Source organism: Physella acuta, unplaced genomic scaffold (genome assembly GCF_028476545.2).
Source record: "Physella acuta isolate Inbredline_101_S28 unplaced genomic scaffold, ASM2847654v3 ptg001742l, whole genome shotgun sequence".
In the NCBI taxonomy this organism is placed as follows: domain Eukaryota; kingdom Metazoa; phylum Mollusca; class Gastropoda; family Physidae; genus Physella; species Physella acuta.
The window spans coordinates 170726-196011 of NW_026733253.1; the positions used below are offsets into that span (position 1 = coordinate 170726).

A 25286-nucleotide genomic window follows, 5' to 3' on the forward strand; every position below is an offset into this window, starting at 1 on the left:
GTCCAGCTTCCCCGAGGTGTGTGCCAGATATTGGTTGGTAAGACAAGGGTTCCCAATCCCAGTTGGAGGGAAGGCAAATCCTGGTGAGATACGACATCGAATGGTTATAGTTACAAAATATTGAATGAATTTCGGTATCCCTCGCGTTTTCCGTTCCGAAAATAAAGGGTTAGAGTCAGTGGCGTAGCGAGGTCGGGTTTCACCCGGTGCGGCTTTTAATGGTGTCCCCCCTCAGAGGTGTAGCGACCCTTCCCGGGGACAAACTTTCGATTTTCGATTTGCACTCCCCCTCAAATTTTCGATTTGCACCTCTTATAAGATTATTTAACACTCAAATTAATCACTTAATGAAGTGTAATCATCATTTTTCAGTGGCAGCGTTGGTAGTGTCGAATTCACAAATTATGAATAACTGAAAAGTAGAAAAAAAAAACAACTAAATAGCGGCGTATGATATGCCGCGGGTCGGCTCGTATAAAATAATTAAGGCCTGAAATAGTTTAAAATAGAAATGTATTATTGGAATAGATTCTAGAGTAGATAGAGTCTAAATCTAGATCTTAGCGTCTACGTCTAGTTTTTGCGTAGATCTATTCTAGATCTAGAATATCTAGATTTAGAATCCAAATAGATAAAATAAATGTTATAAGTTTAGGCCGGGAAAATCGTATCGTATACATTTCATAGCATACGTAGCTCTAAATCATATTTGAATGAAATAGTTCATTTCTTAATTAATTTTATTATAAACTCGGAAGATGACGTCATTGTTTCGTGCTCTTTACTGAGTGTAAACATAAAGTGTGATCATTGTTAAATGCGTTCTTGTCCAAACTATAAACACTTTTCCGGTTGCATGATTTAAATTGTTGTTCTACATTCGAATACGCCTCTATTTTTTATTTTTCTTCTTTAAATAAAATTATGTTATTATATTTAAAACATCTAAGATATTATTTTCAACCAAAGTCCGTATCAAGTTCTCCATATATCGCTGAAGATTCTGGTGTAATATCCTGCGAAAATATTTGCGGACAGAGAAAGAGAGAGAGAGAGAAATGCGCACATGGCCTTTTATATATTAGGAAAAACGCTTGGGAGACAGCAAAATCCACAGCGGGGGACAGAAGTAGATAAAATGTTGTGATTGAGGCCCTATGCTTAACAAGGCCTAAAGAGGATTAAGTCCAGTTACCACACAGACACTCATAATTTTAAGTTGTTAGAAAGACATGCCCAGTCATCGCACCTTAGGGTAGTTGACTAAGCGACCTAAGAGTGTTAATTTACTTGTGTGGCTTTTTCTACGTACACTTAAAAATAGTAAAGAAAATATTTGGTTAGTTATCTGCTTAGGAGCATGTTTGAAAATTGTAGGTGAATTAGTTGTTGGAATGTGATAACAGATAACTTTATTACAAAACAACAAAAGCAAAGGCTTTAAAAAGAAATACATTTTATGAAATTCAGTGTAATAGTTTCGGAATTAATTAAATATTTTACTCATAAAAAATGTTTATTTTATAATGTACAAAACGTGATTAACGGATTTCCATTTACAATATTTAATAAAACTAATTGAATTTTAGACAAGTTTTATGTATTTTGTTTAAACATTAGGGTGATGGTATAGATAGGAGTATGCGTATGAGTATATGAGTATGATTATATGAGTATGAGTATATGCGTATGAGTGTATGCGTATGAGTATATGCATGAGCATGAGCATGAGCATGAGTATGAGTATGAGCATGAGTATGAGTATGAGCATGAGCATGAGCATGAGCATGAGCATGAGCATGAGTATGAGTATGAGTATGAGTATGAGTATGAGTATGAGTATGAGTATGAGTATGAGTATGAGTATGAGTATGAGTATGAGTATGAGTATGAGTATGAGTATGAGTATGAGTATGAGTATGAGTATGAGTATGAGTATGAGTATGAGTATGAGTATGAGTATGAGTATGAGTATGAGTATGAGTATGAGTATGAGTATGAGTATGAGTATGAGTATGAGTATGAGTATGAGTATGAGTATGAGTATGAGTATGAGTATGAGTATGAGTATGAGTATGAGTATGAGTATGAGTATGAGTATGAGTATGAGTATGAGTATGAGTATGAGTATGAGTATGAGTATGAGTATGAGTATGAGTATGAGTATGAGTATGAGTATGAGTATGAGTATGAGTATGAGTATGAGTATGAGTATGAGTATGAGTATGAGTATGAGTATGAGTATGAGTATGAGTATGAGTATGAGTATGAGTATGAGTATGAGTATGAGTATGAGTATGAGTATGAGTATGAGTATGAGTATGAGTATGAGTATGAGTATGAGTATGAGTATGAGTATGAGTATGAGTATGAGTATGAGTATGAGTATGAGTATGAGTATGAGTATGAGTATGAGTATGAGTATGAGTATGAGTATGAGTATGAGTATGAGTATGAGTATGAGTATGAGTATGAGTATGAGTATGAGTATGAGTATGAGTATGAGTATGGGTATGGGTATGGGTATGGGTATGAGTATGAGTATGAGTATGAGTATGAGTATGAGTATGAGTATGAGTATGAGTATGAGTATGAGTATGAGTATGAGTATGAGTATGAGTATGAGTATGAGTATGAGTATGAGTATGAGTATGAGTATGAGTATGAGTATGAGTATGAGTATGAGTATGAGTATGAGTATGAGTATGAGTATGAGTATGAGTATGAGTATGAGTATGAGTATGAGTATGAGTATGAGTATGAGTATGAGTATGAGTATGAGTATGAGTATGAGTATGAGTATGAGTATGAGTATGAGTATGAGTATGAGTATGAGTATGAGTATGAGTATGAGTATGAGTATGAGTATGAGTATGAGTATGAGTATGAGTATGAGTATGAGTATGAGTATGAGTATGAGTATGAGTATGAGAAGGAGGTCGAGGCAGAGATAGAGATACATATTTATTCCTATCTATATCCCTATCATTGATTATGACCCTGATTCCCACTTAAAACTTATTCTTTTACCTAAACCTCACTCTATACCTATCATAAATCTTACTAATATCCCTTACAATAACTTTAAAAATTATTCCTTTCCTTATTCTCATCACAATTCCTTTGACCCAAATATGTCTCTTTTATAGAATTTAACAGGAGAATATATAAAAAAAAAGTCTAGGCCTAAATCTCTACACGTAATTCCTAAAGCTCAATCCTGATCCTGATATCGCTATATACTAGCAATTATTTTCAGAAAATCTATTGTCTGACACTAACCGCATTACATTTCTGAGGTAGGTTCGGTACATGTACGCAGTAAAGTAAGATTAATGAATTCACTATGAAAAGAGTTCCCACAAACAATGGGCAATTAAAAAACTGCGAAACGAAAAACTGCGCAAACAGAAAAATTCAGAAATACAAACAAAGAAAACTAGTATAATACAATTTTGTCATATTTCGAGGAAAAATGCTTTATTTATGCTACAATGTACATGTACTCTATGTTACTTTTTATAAATGTTCGATTTAAGAAAACAAAAAAAAATGCCCTTGCGCATTTTTTGTGTGCGCAGTTTTCCCGTCAGCATTTTTCCGTTGCACTTCTTTCCAGTTAACGTGAACTGTTCCCTGATCTAGTCCTAAAGCTACCAGTTAATACAATACCACCATTTACCAACAACCTATCACATCTTTGTTTGCAAAAATAATATTTTTAAACAAATTCGCTTATAGTTAACATACAATAGTCATTCTATTTTAATAGGCTAAAGAAATACTATACAACAGATACGCCTACCGTGTGCGTGTTTTATATGGTAGAGATGGGTTTATTCGTTGATTGACTAATGAAACATTCCTATTGGATGATGATCCAACACGCCCAGCCTCCTAAGCTGTAAGTGACATTCTATAAAACGGGATGTTTAGTCGTACTCTGCTGCTCTCAGAGGCGACCGTTGATTGATAGCAGTAAATTTACGAAGAACCTAGGTTGTAAAGTGTAAGTTGGATTAAATGTGTTCGTGTTTTTCGTGAGTTTTACGTTGTTAACTAAAGAAGCATGTGATTTAATTTCTTAAAATGTGATAGTAACGATTTTTAACAAGATGAAAAATACAATATGATATGCAACTGAGTAAGTCAATTAATGTAGAAAATGTGCCTTAATTGCAAGTTTTATTAAATAAATGTATATTGTATCGGCGTGGATATCTATGATTCTAGTTTTAAGCATCTGCTTTGAGCAAGCTGTGAAGGCTAACTCACAAATTTGGCTTCAAAACAGCGAAGTTTTATAAAAACAAAAGACGTTTAAAAGTTTGATAGAAAAAATATATCATGATTTTTTTTTTAAATTAGGCTCTTACGTGTATAATTATTTATGGTTAATGAGACATACAGAATACGCAGTTTACATTCTTCTTCGTTGAAAATTCAACACAATCTAGTATTGTAATTTTATTACTCGAAAGATTTATGTAAAAAAACATAATTAAAAGATTACTTTAATACAAAAAATTACAAAAGTGGATTAAACAAAAATAACCACTATAAATAGCTTCACCAACTAGTTGATGGTTAAGTCTTGGTCACGACTGCTCAAACATTATATAAATAAATTAACTTTTGAAATTAATTTTTACAATTTAATTACGATACATATGTAAGCCATGCTAGGGGTGGGGGATAACTACACTATCTACCCTTCCCTAGGTTTTACTAATAACTGTCCGGTCAGTGCAACCGTGGTAAAACCCACGGTGGTTAAACTCTAACCTTAGTCTAGATAAAAACACAAAAAAACTTTAACAATTTAATCAAATTTATTACATAAAAAATAGAACAAAAAAGCGTAAACATTAAGTCAAATTCTAAACACACAGACCACACAGACAATCTTCCTATCCCCTACGGCCACCGAAACGCCATCTAATATCCGCACCAAACACAACAAACAAAACAATGCATACACAACACTACGTATAAAACAATACCTACAAAACAATATAAAAAAACAATACATACAAAACACCCAGCCAAGCTGCACAAGCAACCTCACTGGAAGGGAGGGTGGAAGAGAAAAGAACATCGGCAGTCGCTTTCTTACAAATCACCTCCAAAAAAGAAAATATAAAAAAAAAAAAAATACCTTCACGCACGAGGTGCGCCAAGAGCTCACACAGAAACAGACCCGATCTACATTCTGGTTATAAGGTGAAAAAGGACTAATGCTGGCGGTCACTCGGCCTTAAATACCCCGTGACTGGCCGGAAGTGGAAACCCCGTAGCCTCTGTCTAGTAGAACATTCACGCACAGATTCGCATCCAACTAAAATAATACAAAATAAATCATCCATTCACCCGCTCACATTCACCCTGTTTTAAAACTTGCAGTCCATGTAAGCCATTCAAATAAAATATACAAAAAATATACATCAGGGAGTAACAAAATTAATACAGCATGACACAGTTACAAATACAGCAGTCTGCGTATCGCGATCCCTAGTTGACCGACGCAGTGTCCCAATATTTTCTCCATTTCGTACCATCAACTGAGAGCAGATTTGATAACTTTATCCGGGGTGGCCATGCTACCCGAATGCCGGTAGTCTGGTGCATTGGTAGCAACATTTCTTACTTAACAATGTTTATAGCCTGGCATACTGGTGTGGGGGCGGGAAGATTTCCTGGCGGTTGTTAAAACCCATACTGGGTGCGAGTAGGCACAAACATTTTAATCAGAGTTCTAGCTACACTGCGAATAGCAGATGGTCCACCCCTCTTTTCATGTAGAGTAGCATCCCCTATCTGGGTGATTGTGAAGTTTGCGCCGTGCTGACCATCTAGACAACAGGTGGGGCGAGGCACAGGTGGCCCGACTTGCTCGTAAAGCAAGGTCCGATGGACGGCTGACCATATCACACACCGCGTGCACTAGACACACGCTGTGGCAACGTCTCATCTGTACACACGCCGTCTGGTCTTGCGTCACAGCGTAGGCCCACTGGTGGAGCGTCGGCTTGGTTGGTCCGGAGATGACGCAACCGCCTTACACCACTGCCTCTCTTGCTGTTACACGCCGCCAATCATCGTATGTCCGCCTCGACACACGCGTGGGGAAGGTGTCCAGTTAGCCCTCTTTGTGGGTCAAGACTTTGACGCCATAAGCCTTTTATAGTCAGGTCGACTGCCACCGTTCTCCAAGTCACCGGTCTGCCTTACAAACCAGATCCTGCGCCACACACCGTGCCTTGTCCAGCCTAGCACACTGGAGGCACCGATCTCCACCAACCTGACTGGGTGTTTGAACAATCCCTACTCTAGACAAACAGACTAAACACATACATTGTTCCATGGTGACCTATCAAAAACAAAATTTACCTATACTAACCTAGCCCTAATAGAAAAACAAAAATTTACCTAGACTAAAGCACAGACCCCACGCGTGCTACCAATTCGTAAGCCCTGCTAGGGGTGGGGGATAACTACACTATCTACTCTGCCCTAGGCTTAACTAATAACTGTCCGGTCAGTGCAACGTGGTAAAACCCACGTTGGTTAAACCCTAACCTTAGTCTAGATAAAAACACAAAAAAACTTTAACAATTTAATCAAATTTAATACATAAAAAATAGAAACAGGAAAGCGTACACACTAAGTCAAACTCTAAACATCTTGAACAATCATCTAATAAACACTAAAAAAAACACACAATGTTCGATGGAATATTATGTACATTCGGTGCCTCGGATAGTCTAGGCTCTTACCACACAGACAACCTTCCTATCCGCTACGGCCTACGAAACGCCATCTAATATCCACATCAAACAAAACAATGCATACACAACACTACGTATAAAACAATACGTACAAAACAATACATACAAAATACTCAGCCACGTTGCGCAAGCAACCTCGCCGGAAGGGGGGGGGGGAGCGAAAAGAATAAAGAAAACAAATAAATGCATGGCAAATACATACATCAATATATACATACGAGCCGACCCGCTGCGTTTCATACGCCGCAATTTAGTTTTTTTTTTCTACTTTTCAGTAATTTATAATTTGTGAATTCGACAGTACCAATGCTGCCACTGAAAATATTTGCTTAATAATAATCATTAAAAAAGTTTTAAAAAACCCACGTTTTCTGATTGAACTAAAAAGTAGAAAATAAATGCTATAGGCCCTACATCACAATAATGCAAGCGATCACTCTACTATAAGCGATGAAAAACGTGGGGCGCCGAAGTAAAAGTTATATTACTATTGATTAGATAATACTATTGACTTTTATTAGGGAGCTTGTAGAGAGTCAACAGTATTAGAAACTGTAAGAAAATCACGGCGCCCCACGTTTTTGCTCGCTTATAGTAGAGTGATCGCTTGCATTATTGTGATGTAGGGCCTATAGCATTTATTTTCTACTTTTTAGTTCAATCAGAAAACGTGGGTTTTTTAAAACTTTTTTAATGATTATTATTTTCTACTTTTTAGTCTTTGTCTGTTTGTTTGCATTAAAATCTTGCTATCGATTTTATCTTTTCACTTTTTTTGGGTAAACGAAGACAACTCGTAAAAAGACAACTCGTAAAAAGACAACTCGTAAAAAGACAACTCGTAAAAAGACAACTCGTAAAAAGACAACTCGTAAAAAACACGTTGTTTGAATACGTTACTGACTAGAACACATAGATTTGAACCCGTGTCGAGTGGGATAGCAATCGTGTGCCCAACCACTCGACCATATCGTCTCCCCCAAACTGGCCTACCTCCTGTAAGTTTAAACTCGGTTCAAGCTAAATTCTCTGCCCCTAAGCCTGTGGCGACATGTGATCGTTCGCTTCACTGCGCGCGAGGTACGCGTCGCTGGTTTTTTTTCTAATGGCTAGCAGAGGAGAATTATATATATATAGATTATATAGCGGTCTAAAATGCTCAATAAAATGTTTCCATTGATCAATTTAGTAATAATAACAATTGAATATTCAATGGTCATCCAAAAGAAAGCTTCCCTGAAAATTTCAGCGCGCTAGCTAACTGGGAAGTGCCAGAAATTTCGATCGCAAGATTTGATTGGAAAGACAAACACACAAACAGAGAAAGCAAGTTAAAGAAAACGTGGGAAAAACACTAAACCCCCCTCAACCCCCCCCCCCCCCCCACATGAAAGCAGCCTCCTCTTAGTTACCTCCTCTAAGTTTAAAATCGTTTCAAACTAAATTATATGCCCCTAATAGCCGTCACCAAACCCGTCTCTATGATTGTAAAATGTAAACAGCGTGACCACAGCTCACCAGACAATGTGGGGGTGGGGTGGGGGTGGTAGTGATAGTGATAGAGAGAAAGAGAGGGGACTGCAAGGAGGCGCTTGCAGCTTGTTTTCTAACTGCTCCCAGAAGAGAATTATATATATATAGATGTTTAAATATTACTAACCTCTTCTAAAGATATCTAAAATAATCAAGTAAAATACACACACGCATTAAATTCTGTTAAGAAACCCTTTTAAACATAACGACCTAAACCACGAGGTCCAAAACACACGCCAAGGGTTTAGAAAATACTAAAATACATTTTAAACCAACAAAAAGAATACACTACGTGTGTAACTGACCTACCGATGCCCACTATCTCGTTTTACACGAAAAAGAAAGATAACGAGAAACATCGGCAGTCGCTTTCATACACATAACTTATAAAAATAAAATATAAAAAAACAAATACCTTCACGCACAAGGTGCGCCAAGAGCTCACACAGAAACAGACCCGATCTACATTCTGGTTATAAGGTGAACAAGGACTAATGCTGGCGGTCACTCGGCGTTAAATACCTGTGACTGGCCGGAAGGGGAAACCCCGCAGCCTCTGTCTAGTAGAACATTCATGCACAGATTCGCACCCAATTAAAATAATACAAAATAAATCATCCATTCACCCGTTCACACATAACTCAACTAATAACAAATATTCTATTTCAACAAATGCTATACTTTAATATTTTCTGTTTTTGTTGAAAATACGATAAAATACGATAAAAACATTTTTTATATTAATTTAAAAACTATAAAATAAAAAGTTAAAAAGTTGTACTTTTTCACAAACACGTGTTAGATATGTGTTTACGACGGGAATAAAGATTTTTTTGTTAAGCACGCGGTCACTTTTAGCCCTCGACGAGAGCTTAGAGTCTCATCCACAGTTTTTTTCCAAACGGCCTAGTCATATATAGAGGTCCATGCAAAAAATTAGTCAAGTGTACAGAGGTTAAGTACCCAAAAATGTGTGCTGAAATTACCCTGTTTTTCAAATAAAATTAAACATTATTTAGGGAAACACGACTGGTTAGTTTTGACCACTTTCAAGATTTTCCTCGGATATGGCAAGTTTTTTTTTCTGACACCACTAAGCGTACGTCTACGAACTCACAAATTATCAAAGGGGTTCGTTCGGGAAAAGTTTTTTTTTTATGTATAGCTCATATAATGAGAATTTTACTGCTGTTCATGTTTTAGCCCTCGTCGATTGACTTGAGTCAAACCGACAGTTTTCCCATACGTCTTTGTCATTTACAGAGGTGATTGCAAAAAATTAACCTGGTGTACAGAGGGTAAGCGCCCTAAAATCTTTGTTGAAATTTCCTTCTGTTTTTTCCATAAAATACAAAGATTATATAGGGAAATACAACTGGTCAAGTTTTACCACTTTACGAAGTTTTCCAAGATATGGCGAATTTTTATAACACCTCTAGACCTTTTTCTACGACCTTACAAATTTTCAAGGTGGGTCGTTTTTGGCAAACATTTTTTGAGCGATATATAGCTCTTATTAGACGCCGGTCAGTCATGGTCAGCTTTGACCCCATCTTCTTGAACCTTGTGATCAACCGGTACGGCCCCCTTGTTCTATTGCCCAAAAGGCAGGAGCCTGCCAAACTTGAATTGCTGTGGCGCCGAGTAATACCCTAACCGGGATCTGACCGCTTTGCTATGTATTTATAGGAAAATTATGAAAATCTTTTAAATAAAATTGGAGTGATCTCCACTAAACTTTATCGAATATTCTTAGATAACACTAAGGGGATTCTAAAACTAATGCAGTCGGGATATTTACATTTTTTAAAAAGAAATGTATGAGTACTTTGAAAAACATATAGTAGGATCTCAAAGGAAAATGAATTGCATACCAAATGAACAGCAAAAAATAGTGTATCATAGTTTGGAACATTAGTACTTTACATAGAAAATCTTGATTAATTTTTAAAAAGTTAATTAATCATCTAATTAAGGGGATAAGTTCAGTTTATTTTTTTTTTTTACAATTTAAGATCTATAGCCTTTTGAATATTTTTTCTATCTTTGGCAGATGAAAGTAAGTATTAAAAAGCAAAACAGGGTTGAAATCAAGTTTAACAGTGCTAGGCTTTTTAGTAACACAAAAACTGCGATATGAGATAAACAGCAAAAAGCAAGGAAAATTAGGACACGAAAAAAACCATATGTGTGTTATTTAAAAAGCCTATTGTAAGGTTTGGGTGTTTCCGAGAGGACGGAAAATACGATTATCAAATAAATAAGAAATCCAACGCTCCAAAGATGCCAAATAGAAAATGATGACGGATGTAAAACTTTTCGTTGAGAGCATGCAAGCTTGGGAAAAATGATTGTTTTTAAAATTGATTAATAGGGTCATAAAGATGGTATTTTAACCATTCGTTTTCTCATTCAATTATTTGAATTATACTATTAAGCAATACTTAGCAGTTCTAATCACCATCCAAGAAATCGGTTTGTGAATATTCCGTCAACTCTTTGACATGAAATTACTCAGACTGTTAAGTAGAGTGCTGAAGTTTCAAGAGTCTTAGTAATCTTGTTGTTTTAAAATGTTTAAGAATACAATATGTATTTATTATGTGTTACGATATTGTATTCAGTGAACTATTACAAGACTACATGAAAATGATCCTGATTAGCTTAATGATTCTGCTAAATCTTGCCAGAATGTGTGAGTATTCCGTTTTGTTTTCAAATTTGTTTTTTTTTTAGTCCGTTAGGGGTAGCTTCCCGGGAGTGTGCGATTTTTCTCAATATTCGGTAAATAAAAAAATTAAAGTCGATATCGTTTTGACAAATACAATCAAATACTATCAAAGAAATATATATCGTCAGGCACAGTTTACATTTTTGTTATGTCAGTTTTAGAAAAATAGGTCACACGCATAAGAATATAGGATTGGTAACGCAATGATAAAACCCTCCTAAAATTTTACATCATACTTTTTTTTCTGAAACCGCGACAATACGCTGGGACGGGCACGCTAGTATGTTATAAAGTTTCAAAAGAAACGCAAGGGAAGAGGGGCGAAGTTTTAGGGAGACTGAAATATTACGGTTAGAACCTTGTCTCATACAGTTTAAGTTAACAACTCTAGAACAGTTTCAGTTTTTAAAATAAATAACCTTTTTAAATAATTGATATTTAGTTAAACACATTAAAAAAAATTGTTTTCTATTTTGGCATTGGACTAGCGGAATGTAACAACATTTTATACAGCAACGTGCTTCGTGTTGCTTCTAGCCAATGGGGTACGGCTGTGCACTCAAGTAACAATACAAGAGTTGATTTTACTTTTGAAATGTTGCCTTTTGATACGACACTGACTCTAAACCCACAATTCACAGCACCGGTCTGTATTTGTATTTTCTTTTTGTTTTTATTTTTTATTTTTTAGTATCTAAACCCGCACAACAGCGGACAATAGAAAATAATGGCACTACACATAAAACAATTGTTATTTTGAAATTATCGTGAAGGAAATATTAATTTCATAAATCATATATTACAAAGAGTTAAAGGGAGAGGATAACAGAAGAGTACAATGCACTTCGATCCGCAGGACACACTTCCAAACCCTACGCCCCACTTTCAAACTGCCATACGCTTACATACACGACACGTGTAACTATCGACACGATTCAAAAGTAATCATTCATCCTACACAGTGGCGTAGCGAGGTCGGGTGTCACCCGGTGCGGCACTTAATGGTTTTACCCCCCAGAGGCGTAGCGACCCTTCCCGGGGACACATTTTCGATTTGCCCTCCCCCCTTCAAACTTTCGATTCGCACCCCCCCTCAAGTTTTCGATTTGCACCCCCCTCCTCAAGTTTTTCTCTATATATTTTGCTATTTTTTGCCTTGGTGTCACCCCCTTAAATGGTGTCACCCGGTGCGGTCCGCACCCCCCGCCCCCCCTCGCTACGCCTCTGATCCCTCACCATACACTTTAATCACCATACACCACACACACAAACAAAACACAACACTCGGAGTACATCAAAACATAAACATACACCACTTAGCTGATAGATTCACGCATCAAGACATCATGAACGACACGCCGAAGCAAAGCCCACGACAAACATTCACCTCACTTCATACAGAGTAGACCGAATCCTAACAAACCTGCCCCACATACGAAATCTAATCACTCCACATACAGCCCTCACATCACATGTACAGTTCTCCGAATAAAACCCGACACCACTCCACATCACACCCGATTATTCTAGTCACACAACACCACCACAACACTCCAACAGGGCACCTACTTTCCCGAAGATACACACAAAATCATTCATCGTACACCATACAGACCACGCTTCATTACCTTAACCCATATTATAATTTTTATAATTTTTGGATATGGTTTAGCTTTTGGGCACTGAATGAAGGAATGACTATGGATTTTTTTTAAAAATCAATACTTTTTTAAATATCGATTTTTTAAAAAACGTCCCATAAATGGGACGCTAGCAACGAACGGCCCCATGTAAATTTATTGAAAAATAAAATGATTTATCACAAAATATGGCTAATCACGCGAAAATAAAGCTGTATACTGATGTTGTATTGTTAGAACAACGATTACATTGTTTAGGACAGCTAAAAATACTGATAATGATCAATTGGGTTAGCCATACCATGGTCGAAAATGCAGAAATTATGTTCAAAAGTCTAGTTTTCTTTCAATCTAGCATCCATCAAAGTGAACAACACTTGGAAATAAGTAAAGCTGTGACTAGTACATCTAATTATACACACATGATCACAAATATTATTATTATTCATCGAAAATGTAATATAATTAAATATAAATAATTGATTTTATAGGGGGGCGTACTTGAAATTTTCAGAGGTGGGGACTTAAATTTCAGGGGAAGGGTGGACATCGGTAAAAGTATGCTTTGTATATAAATTCCATTTTGTTCTGGGGGCAGAGCCCCCCCCCCCTCCTCCGAAATGATGCCTGAAAGAAACTCTGCCCTCAGTGAATTTGCAAAAGATGATCCGGTCCAGTCCCAGATGTCATCCAGCCATCTTCTCTTTTGTTACCCTCGCTATTCCCCCCACCCCCCTCACAGGCGTACATTAGGACATCAGACATCTTATTTCTAGGGCACGGATCCGTCTCTGGGGGCTTGTATTGAGTGTTCATGGCTCTCATCCATGTATGCACCTCACTATGCGAACAGCTCCCAATCTAACACCAGGAATCTCCTTAAAAAGTTAACAAAGTAAAACTGGTATTGGGAACCTTTGGAGGGGAATATTATTGGGACATGACAACTGTACACAGCTAATTCACATCTCTGCTATATGTAGCCTAAGCTCTCTTATATGAAGAGAGTTAACCAACCCCCATGACTGAATCATTTCACCTAAATAGTGGCCATTGTTATTATTCTGGTTTGTTATAAATTTAATATCAAGCGCTAGTAAATTTACAGCAATACTAAATTAGTTTGTATTCAATGGTATTAAATACTTCAGTAAGTGTAATTCTGAAAACTTAAAATAAAATGTAAGTTTTTCAATATTTGCAATTTTTAAATACAATAATATATAAGAAAATATAGGTCAAGGTCATAATTAAATATCTATAAATATTACTTAACACCCCAAAGTCAACAGTTAACAAAGTCAACAATTGTTTCACCATAAATAACCATTTAACATAAATATTTGCATCTGTGTTTCTCACTAGTGTCCAATAAATGTGACGTTTGTGTAACAATCTGCATAAATATAGGTCAAGGTCATAATTAAATATCTATAAATACTACTTAACACCCCAAAGTCAGCAGTTAACAAAGTCAACCATTGTTTCACAATAAATAACCATTTAACATAAACATTTGCATCTGTGTTTCTCGCTAGTGTCCAACAAATGTGACGTTTGTGTAACAATCTACATGGGGCCTTTCGTTGCTAGCGTCCCACTTATGGGACGCTTGTTGTACACTTGATATAACGATGTAGTAAAAAAAATATGTTATTCTTAAATTTTTATCAGATAGAAATATGGTACTGCTACAAGTTTCAAATGTATTTTGCACTTAAAATGTTAATATTTTAGAAGATATGCATTTTCCTGTGCGCATGTTTTCTTTTTTCCGCCATTTTGACAAGTCCTGCAAATCCGGCACTATAACATTTTTCTAAATTATTTTTTTTCACAAAACACACACAAATTCAATAGTCTAACCATTTTCAAATACAATGAAACATAATTTGTGTTTTAATTAGTTTTTTAAAAATTTTAGCAATTTTTTTTACAAGCGTCCCATAAGTGGGACGCTAGCAGAATATGGGTTAAAAAACACACACATCACACAAAAGGGTCGGTCGTTCGTCTCCGGTGGATATTTTTTTAGCACCCTAATGTTTGGCGCCATCTTCTCAAACCTTTTATCGCAGAAAACTTTCCAGGAAGACTTTTAATACCTGGGTTATGGTAAACATTAACGCATGTATTACGGTAAAAATCATAACTTAGCAAAGATATAATTTTTTACCGAAACACATGAACGTAAACGTAAGCGTAAACGTAAGCGTAAACGTAAGCGTAAGCGTAAACGTAAACGTAAACGTAAACGTAAACGTAAACGTAAACGTAAACGTAAACGTAAACGTAAACGTAAACGTAAACGTAAACGTAAACGTAAACGTAAACGTAAACGTAAACGTAAACGTAAACGTAAACGTAAACGTAAACGTAAACGTAAACGTAAACGTAAACGCAAACGTAAACGTAAACGTAAACGTAAACGTAAACGTAAACGTAAACGTAAACGTAAACGTAAACGTAAACGTAAACGTAAACGCAAACGCAAACGCAAACGCAAACGTAATCGCAAACGTAAACGTAAATGTAAACGTAAACGTAAACGTAAACGTAAACGTAAACGTAAACGTAAACGTAAACGTAAACGTAAACGTAAACGTAAACGTAAACGTAAACGTAAACGTAAACGCGAACGTGAACGTAAACGTGAACGTGAACGTAAACGTAAACGTAAACGTAAACGTAAACGTAAATGTAAACTTAAGCGTCAACGTAAACGTCAACGTAAACGTAAACGTCAACGTCAACGTCAGCGTCAGCGTCAGCGTCAGCGTAAACGTAAACGTAAACGTAAACGTAAACGTAAACGTAAACGTAAACGTAAACGTAAACGTAAACGTAAACGTAAACGTAAACGTAAACGTAAACGTAAACGTAAACGTAAACGTAAACGTAAACGTAAACGTAAACGTAAACGTAAACGTAAACGTAAACGTAAACGTAAACGTAAACGTAAACGTAAACGTGAACGCGAACGTAAACGTAAACGTAAACGCGAACGTAAACGTAAACGTAAACGTAAACGTAAACGTAAACGTAAACGTAAACGTAAACGTAAACGTAAACGTAAACGTAAGCGTAAGCGTAAACGTAAGCGTAAACGTAAACGTAAACGTAAACGTAAACGTAAACGTAAACGTAAACGTAAACGTAAAAGTAAACGTAAACGTAAACGTAAACGTAAACGTAAACGTAAACGTAAACGTAAACGTAAACGTAAACGTAAACGTAAACGTAAACGTAAACGTAAACGTAAACGTGAACGTGAACGTAAACGTAAACGTAAACGTTAACGTTAACGTTAACGTTAACGTGAAGTGAACGTGAACGTGAACGTGAACCTGAACGCGAACGTACACGTACACGTACACGTACACGTACACGTACACGTACACGTACACGTACACGTACACGTACACGTACACGTACACGTACACGTACACGTACACGTACACGTACACGTACACGTACACGTACACGTACACGTACACGTACACGTACACGTACACGTACACGTACACGTACACGTACACGTACACGTACACGTACACGTACACGTACACGTACACTTACACTTACACTTACACTTACACGTACACGTACACGTACACGTACACGTACACAATCACAATCACAATCACAATCACAATCACAATCACAATCACAATCACAATCACAATCACAATCACAATCACAATCACAATCACAATCACAATCACAGTCACAGTCACAGTCACAGTCACATTCATTTACAATATGGTTATTTTGATAGTAGTGCAAAAGGGGAGCCGTAGAATATTAAAATTGTATTTGTTTTAGTGGAAAAATTATCGCTTGTTGCAATTACATTTTTAATCAAGTTATTATATTTTGTTTTTCTAGGAACTCTGGTTTTACCTGAGAACGTCTTACTTGCATAGTACGTATACTGCAATGGTGGGGGTAAGCAAAAATGGACATAACACACATGTAGAATTTGCAAAATTTAGAACCCGTAACTTCTGGTAAGTTTTAGTTCAGTGTATGTGTGTATTATATTTAGGTATACAGCTTATCTATTAATAAGTATAAAGATTAAATTATTAATGCAAATGTGAATTTGTTTGTTAGTTATTCCATGGATAATCCTATGCATGTTAACTTTAATGTAAATGTGAATCTGTTATGATATATCTGTGTAATCTTCTCTCTCTCTCTCTCTCTCTCTCTCTCTCTGTCTGTCTCTCTTTGTCCGCAAAATATTTGTTGAACATAATATGTTAGATGTTTTTAATGTATAAACACAATTTTACTCAAAGAAGAAAAATAAAACATAAAGGCATATTCAAATGTAGAAAAACAGTTTTAATCATGCAACCGGAAAAGTGTTTATAGTTGTGATAAAGAACGTATGAAACAATGACGCTACTAATGTTTACACAAAAAAAGAGCAAAGAATTAATTACGTCATTTTCCGAGTTTAGAAAATAAAGAAATGAACTATTTCATTCAAATATGATTTAGATCTACGTAAGCTATAAAATTTATACAATACAAATTTCTCAGCCTAAACTTAAAAAAAAAAATATCTATTAGGATTCTAGATATTCTAGATCTAGATCTAGATATTTTAGATCTTCTAGATCTAGAGATTTTAGATCTAGATCTAGATGATCTAGATCTACGGAAAAACGAGACAGACAGATCTAGACCCCACCTAGATCTAGAATCTATTGCAATAATACATTTCTATAACAAACTATTTCAGTATTTTCAGGCCCTCATTACTTTATCAATGAAATCTTTGTTTAGCTATTTTCTAATTTATATATATATATAAAGCAGAGTTGTCGGGTGCCCGATAGGGCACCTCCCGCCGCCGTTGGCGCTTAGAATTCTGCAGGCTCTTGCCTTGGGGCGACAAAAATCGGAGGCCGGTGCCGGTTGCCCGAAAAGTCCACGATTAGGGGGTCAAAACTGACCTCAACTTATGTAAGCTATATATCGGAAAAAAATTCCACGTATGAACTTTTTCATAACTTTTGAGGTCGTAGACCGACCCACGGGGGTGGTTAAAAAAACTATGATATGTTCCGGAAAACTCCGGAAGAATTTTAGAACAGACCGGTCCGAATTTTCCCTATATAAACATTGTTAATTTTCTGAAAACTGATGACTCTTTTCAAAACAATGTTTTGGAACTTTGGCTCTGTACATCGCTCTATTTTTTTTCCATAAACCCGTGTAAATGAATCGGCCTTATGGATAAACTATCATTCAGCCTCTGCTCGCACGGCGAGGGCTAAAAAGTGACCAAGAGAGAAATTCTCCTTAAATGAGCTATATATAAAAAAAATGTCTCACGTAGGAACCCTATGAAAACCCTTGGAGATGTACATCGGCCCCAGGGTGTCCACACATAAATTGTGCTACCCTCGGAAAAATTCCGGAACGAATGGTTTAACTGACCAGAGGCCATATTTCCTTATATAAATATAGTACGGTTTTTTTTGTTAAAAAAAATAAATACAAAAATCTGAACGAACAAACCCAATCATAACTCCTGAGGTCGTAGAAATACCCGCGGTGGGGGGGGGGGGGGGGGGGTCACTATACGGTAGGCGTTATATTCGGGAAAACTCCAGAAGTGCTTTAGAGCTGACCGGTCCGAATTCCCTATATAAACATTGTTAATTTGGTGAAAAACAATGACTATATTCTAAACAATGTTTTGGAATTTTAGCTCTGTACATCTGGCCAATTTTTTGCATTGAGCTGAGTAAATGAATCGGCCTTTTGGATATAGTATCGGTCAGCCTCTGCTCGAGGGCTAAAAAGTGACCACGAGTGAAATTCTTCTTACATGATCTATAAATAAAAAACTTGCCGAACGATAACCCGGATATTTTGTGAGGTCGTAGACCGACCATTGAGTGTAACAAAAAAACTATTTTTCCCGTCGTTAAAAAAAACAACATTATGGTCGTTGAAATTGTACGTATTTTCTTATTTAAGCATGGCAACTATCTGTGAAAAAAATAATAAACAGTCTACGTCATTCGTTCATTTTACAAGGGAGATAACGTTTTAAAATAATTATTTTTCAAACAATTTTATACTATTTTAAACATAAACAAAAAATGTCGAAGTGTAGCATTATATAAAATTGTAAATTAAGAAGTGTATTCTAAGTTATTGTAAAAATTAATTTTAAATTTCAAAGTAATATCAATTATGAGTTATACTGTTCGGGAAACCTCTGTAGTTCTTATTACCTTTTGATTCATATATCGCGAACATCACAAAAATTTCTCTAAACACAAGATAAAAATAACAAACAACAACAGCAACAACAATTTCTCTAAAATTAGCGTTACTGTTTAAACGTAAGCACTACACATAACAACCAATCACTAATTAATTAAGCATTCAAATTCTCAATGTTTTGAATACCTAAGCGAAGCTAGGCAGCATGACTAGTTAATATACTAGTATTGTGTATAATGTTGTATGTTTTTTCAGGCTCGGAACTCGCGCTGACCTTAGAACTCACATCTATCATAATGTGACTGACTCCGAAGTTATCCGTGACCCGCCCTGCACAGCCTCATTTGGAATGTCAAATATACATTTTGCGGAAGGACATGTTCCGGCTTGTGCTTTTGACTTTTCAGTAAGATTATAAATATACGAGAAAAATGGCCCGTTGAGGAAGGGTACAACGGGCGCTAGGCTGATAGTGCTGTCTCTTTTCTCTAAACTAAAACCAACCCACCCCCCCCCCCCACACACCACCCCCACCCCACCCCCCCACACACCACCCCCACCCCCACCCCCCACCACACACCACCCCCAACCCAACCCCTCAACCCCACACACCACCCCCACCCCCCACCACACACCACCCCCACCCCTCACCCCCACACACCACCCCCTCCACACACCGCCCCCCCCACCCCCCACCCCCCCCCCCCCCCAAAAAAAACATGTCTACCGTCCCATTCAACGAAATATAATTATATACTTTTTCCAGTGTCCGCCCCCTCCCAGAAAATTCTACCCCCGCCCCCGAAAATTTCAAGTACCCCCACCCCTCTCCGGGGAGGAAAAAGTCTGAAAGAAACACTGAAACCAACCCACCCCCCCACACACCACCCCCCACCCCCCCCCCCCACACACACCACCCCCCCCCCCCACACACACCACCCCCCACCCCCACCCCCCACACACACCACCACCCCCACCCCTCCACCACCCCCCACCCCCCAAAAAAACATGTCTACCGTCCCATTCAACGAAATATAATTATATACTTTTTCCAGTGTCCGCCCCCTCCCAGAAAATTCTACCCCCGCCCCCGAAAATTTCAAGTACCCCCACCCCTCTCCGGGGAGGAAAAAGTCTGAAAGAAACACTGAAACCAACCCACACACCACACACCACCCCCACCCCCCCCCCACCCCAAAACACCACCCCCCCCCCCCCCACACACCCACCCCTCCACCCCCCAAAAAAAAAACATGTCTACCGTCCCATTGCAAGAAAACCACTTTTTAGATTAGACACATTAATTAGGCGGTAATTTTATTATAGAGTATCGATGAGGAAATTTCTTTTGAGTTGTGGAGGGGGGGGGGGGGGGCTCAGACGTTCTTACGCGGGGGGTGGGGCTTCGCCCCTACCCGAAGAATTGTATGCAAGAAACTCTTCACGCAAACCATTTAGATTAGACAACATTTCCTTTTTTTCAATGTTTACGCGATAATCAATGACGTCATTTTACTGTGTGCACTCTCTGGTTTGAGATTATGTTCTACTCTACGCTAAATGTGTCGACGTCATATTCCGTTTTTCGAATTACTGTGCATGTTTTTATTTTGCTTGTGTTTTCTCTAGAGCGTTCTTGTCAGACAGAGCGTTCTTGTCAGACAGAGCGTTCTTGTCAGATAGACAGACAGCGAAACTATTAGTATTAATGGGTAGGTGTGAGATAGGGGGATTGTTTACTCTCAAGTGCTGTACCAAGGATTGTGCAGTAGGCTGTTATCAAAAGGCAATAAACGTTTGTAAGAAACAAATTAAGTAGAGATAGATAGAGTATTGCAGTGAGAAGACCGGTTTACAAACAAAACTTAATCAGGTTTGATGATAGCTGTTCTGAGACTAACACTCGATTGATAGGATGTGTTAGATTTAATAGTTATAAATTCATTACCTGTTCTACAAATATTTTCTGCTTACATAGAAAAATCTGTCTAAAAGTTACAACATAATTCAAAGCGTATTTTAGTATTAAAATTGTTTTTTTTTTCAAACATAACAAGACGTTTTTTTTTTCTGTTTTTTACAAGAATAAACGCACAATGCCTTTTTTCGTCCTTCTTTTTACGTTTTCTCAACATTGCATTTTTACTCAAAGTTCAACATTAAAATCGCATTCCAAGTTATTCAGCATTATACTATTTACAAAACTACGTTTGAACATTAAGTTTATTAAAATATTTTAGGAAATATTGATATTTATGTAGCACCACCCCCTAATTTGTGTATATAAATGTACCTAAAAAATTGTATTAAAAATTGAGTACGAGCTACCGCAATGAATAAACGTATACATGTGTAGTTTAAGAAATCTACATCTTTCATCAGTTTTAAAAATCTCTTATAACAAAGTTATAGATGTTTGAAAAGGTGTTCGTTTTCACACCTTTTTTTGTGATTTCCATGGCACCCAGTACTGCTATTGGCGGCTATACATTATTTTTGTCAATAGGTTAACAACTTTTGAATTTATTAAACACCCAGAAATGTGTTAAATAAAAATGAATTTTTATCCGTATTGTCTATCCTTAATATACTAGCATGCCTGTCCCTGCGCGTTGCCGCGGGGTTAAAAAAAACACAGGATAACCCGGGGCAAATCGTACTCTGCTGGGGCGCAGTCAGACGCACCTGATTCAGTTTAGTGAACGACTACAATACTATTTCTTATCAATATTCTATCCACCATCATAGCTCTACCGATGTAGCCCAGAGCGACAAATCGCGAACTCTCGGACGCCGGTGAAAGTGTCTGATTAGATTTAGTGTACGATTAAACGCCCCATCTTATTCATAGTCTATCTCACTGTTTGAAACTAGGCCCATAGTGCTCACGGGATAATCCGGGGCAACACATTACACTCTGCCGGACGACGCTCGTGCGAAATTGATTTTTGTTTTTCGCAGAAGACTCCCCACGAATATTCTCAACAACTTCCCAAAGTTACATGGCAATCAGATGAAAGGTGTAGTGATGCATAAAAGAAAAAATAAATCGGAATATAAGGAGGGTTTCATAAATGCTTTACTAATTGATAAAAGACGAAAGACCATGTTTTCTAAAACTGCGTTATTTAATGTAAACAATGCCTGCACTTGGATGATATTTATCGGGGTACTGGTTTCCTACACTACCGCCAAAAAAAAAGCCCTGGGCACCAAATTGCACCTTGTCGGGTCGCCGGCGAACGCGCCTAATTATATTGAGTAATCTACTCTAAAACCCAATTTTATCCATATTCTATCAAACGGTTTAAAACGAACGTAGGCGCCATAGTGCCGCCCTTGCTAAATTTAAAAAAAATGATTTTTTTTTTTACAGAAACCTATCCTAGAGTGTTTTATTCAACTCCCTAATGATTGGTGTCAAACCGCAATCGACTTTTATTCTTATATACCCAATTTAGAAAAATCAAATCACGCCCTGCCAGCCCCAAGGTGTAGTAATGCATATACGACAGACACACAAAGTAATAAACAAAGAAACATACATTGTTTTATGTATATTGATTTTTACTGCGTGTGTATACACTTTAACTATTGTACGTATTTGTTTCTTTCTCTTCAGCCAGCGACAATTTCATATCTCATGATGGGCTGCCACGACATGGAGTTAAGACATGCGGGAGGAAATGAGACACACTATACGGGTTTTACGTTAACCAGACTAGCAGATCAGTTTAGTCGCCATTTGTTGTTTAACAAAAGTTTTGATGATATATTGTAGTCATTGATAATATGCTTGTTCTGTTAGCGTTTATATATCAAATGGCAGTAATAATAGGTTTTTTAAAGAGAAAAGAAGTTTTTGTTTGAGTAGGCAAAGTTGTCCTAAAGTGGTCCTATATTCGTTTGCTAGAAAAAAAGCTCTTGGATATCTAAGCAGGTTCTGAGAAGTGTGTCTATTTAACACTTGCTGCATATACCTTTCTCAGCTCGGGATTCGGGGATAAAAATAAGTTTTAATTAATTGTCTAAATGCAAATATGGACGTCCGAGAAAAGTAATACAACACTAACTCTCACAACCATAACCAGAAATATAATCATAACTCTTTTCTAGTCCCAATCTATTTAACAATTAGGCTACTGCAATAAACATTCAGCTGAGCATAGTGCTTACCAAATTATCCCTTTATATGCTAAAAACATAGACAAATGTGAACTTTACTTCATTTACCCCATAGACCGTCTGGTTCCAAAAATGAAACTTTACTTGTTAGACCCTATCCTTATTCCTATCCAGATTCTTGTCCTTGTCCATATCTCTATCTCTGTCTCTAATCGTATAATACACCTATTCATTTCGCTATTCCTGTCACAATCCTATTTCATTTCCCGTATTTCGAACACTAACCCGATTTCCACTTTTGCATGTTGCTATACACATAATACCTAAAGCTATACCTACTCATTCATCTCCACCTCAACCTCAACCTCAACCTCAACCTCAACCTCCACCTGCAACCGCAACTACACCTACACCTACACCTACACCTACACCTACACCTACACCTACACCTACACCTACACCTGAACCTACACCTACACCTACACCTACACCTACACCTACACCTACACCTACACCTACACCTACACCTACACCTACACCTACACCTACACCTACACCTACACCTACACCTACACCTACACCTACACCTACACCTACACCTACACCTACACCTACACCTACACCTACACCTACACCTACACCTACACCTACACCTACACCTACACCTACACCTACACCTACACCTACACCTACACCTACACCTACACCTACACCTACACCTACACCTACACCTACACCTACACCTACACCTACACCTACACCCACACCCACACCCACACCCATACCCACACCCACACCCTTACCCACACACCCACCCACACCCACACCCACACCAACATCTACATCGACACTGACCTCCCCGACACCGACACCGACACCAAGGGAGTTATAAAAAGTAGAAAATTATAAAAAGTAATATCTTAATTAAAATAGTAGCAGCATTTTAAATTTTAAAAAATGTTTAGTTTTATATTATTAAGATTACATCATAAGCACCTTTTTTTAATTTCAGAATGTTAAATAAATTTTAAAAAAATATGTAAATACAGAATCAATGAAACCAATTAGCACTAGCGTTGCAAAAAAGCGCAGGCGCGAATGATTCCGCTTGTGTGGCCAATAAAAATATTTTAAATTTGAAAACAATTCATTTTCACCTAATTGTGCCTATATGAGCTCACAAACACTCCCAATGTTATAATACACCGGATCGGGGAAAAAGAAATCGTAATGGTTAGGCGTTCCCATTTCTTTAGCGGATATAATCGGCCTGCACAACTTTAGCCTTTTATATAACAGATGTATATTTCTGTATGTGTAAGAGTTGGGTGACATTTGATATAACATAATGTTATAACTACAAACTCGAATATACTTATTTAAAAAAAACATTTAAACCCTTAGTAATACATTTGCCAGAAAATTAACATTATATATATATATATATATATATATATATATATATATATATATATATATATATATATATGTATATATAATTATTTGCTTTTTTTTCTTTAGTCATGGTTATCCCTCTAGCTTTTCATCATCTTTAAGGAACGTTCGGCCTTGCCGCTAGGTACTTCAGATGGACAAGCTGGGTTGTACTATTAATGTTGCCTCAAAAACTTTTGGAGATCAAGCGCAGATTTAAAAACTACAATTGCAATTTGTAATCACCCAGCCCACTTTCATCAAATAATTTAAGCAGAACGAAAAAAAAAAACAGAAAAAAAACATTTTGTCTTTATCTGAAACGGAATTTAAATAATAAAATGCATAACTTTCACTATCTGGAAAAAAATATCGCTTTTAATTTTATTGTTGATCTCCAAATAAAAATTATTCTAATATTTGAACATGTGTTTCTTTAGTTTATTTGGAGTCAAACGTTATCGATTGAGAATTGCAAACAAGTGCGTACATATTATTAATCTTTTAATATACTTCAGGTTTGTGAAAATACTACAGCTTTAAGCCTTTTATGTTAGGTGAACGAAATTTAAAATATAAATGTTAGTATGTATGCAAAAATCTCACATGTTTTTTAATTATTTTCGATATCCGAAAATGCACTTTATTATATTTCCGTTGCTTAAATTAAGTCTACTTCCGGTTTCTAAACTACTGATAACATAGGTACTGGTTTAATCAGGTGACGAAATTGTATACATAAGTATAAGAACTTATTGAAGATGTCTAATTCTGAATGATTTC

At 36.9% G+C, this 25286-nt stretch overlaps 1 protein-coding gene across 1 annotated transcript; it reads left to right on the top strand.

Moving 5' to 3' along the window:
* Nucleotides 1-3944: 3944 nt before the first annotated feature.
* Nucleotides 3945-24928, top strand: LOC131930227 (uncharacterized). The gene is made up of 7 exons (XM_059286635.1): nucleotides 3945-4009; nucleotides 10946-11016; nucleotides 11541-11698; nucleotides 16581-16702; nucleotides 19200-19350; nucleotides 22567-22676; nucleotides 24591-24928. The coding sequence occupies exons 2-7, from the start codon at nucleotides 10965-10967 to the stop codon at nucleotides 24646-24648; spliced, it is 651 nt and encodes a 216-aa protein (XP_059142618.1). The 5' UTR covers nucleotides 3945-4009; nucleotides 10946-10964; the 3' UTR covers nucleotides 24649-24928.
* The last annotated feature ends 358 nt before the right edge of the window (nucleotides 24929-25286 follow it).

Coding starts and splice junctions, on each gene's coding strand:
- LOC131930227 (XM_059286635.1), top strand. CDS start 10,965: ATGAAAATGATCCTGATTAGCTTAATGATTCTGCTAAATCTTGCCAGA. Junction 11,699..16,580: donor ACCCACAATTCACAGCACCG/GTCTGTATTTGT, acceptor TTGTTTTTCTAG/GAACTCTGGTTTTACCTGAG. Junction 19,351..22,566: donor CTTGTGCTTTTGACTTTTCA/GTAAGATTATAA, acceptor CTTTCTCTTCAG/CCAGCGACAATTTCATATCT.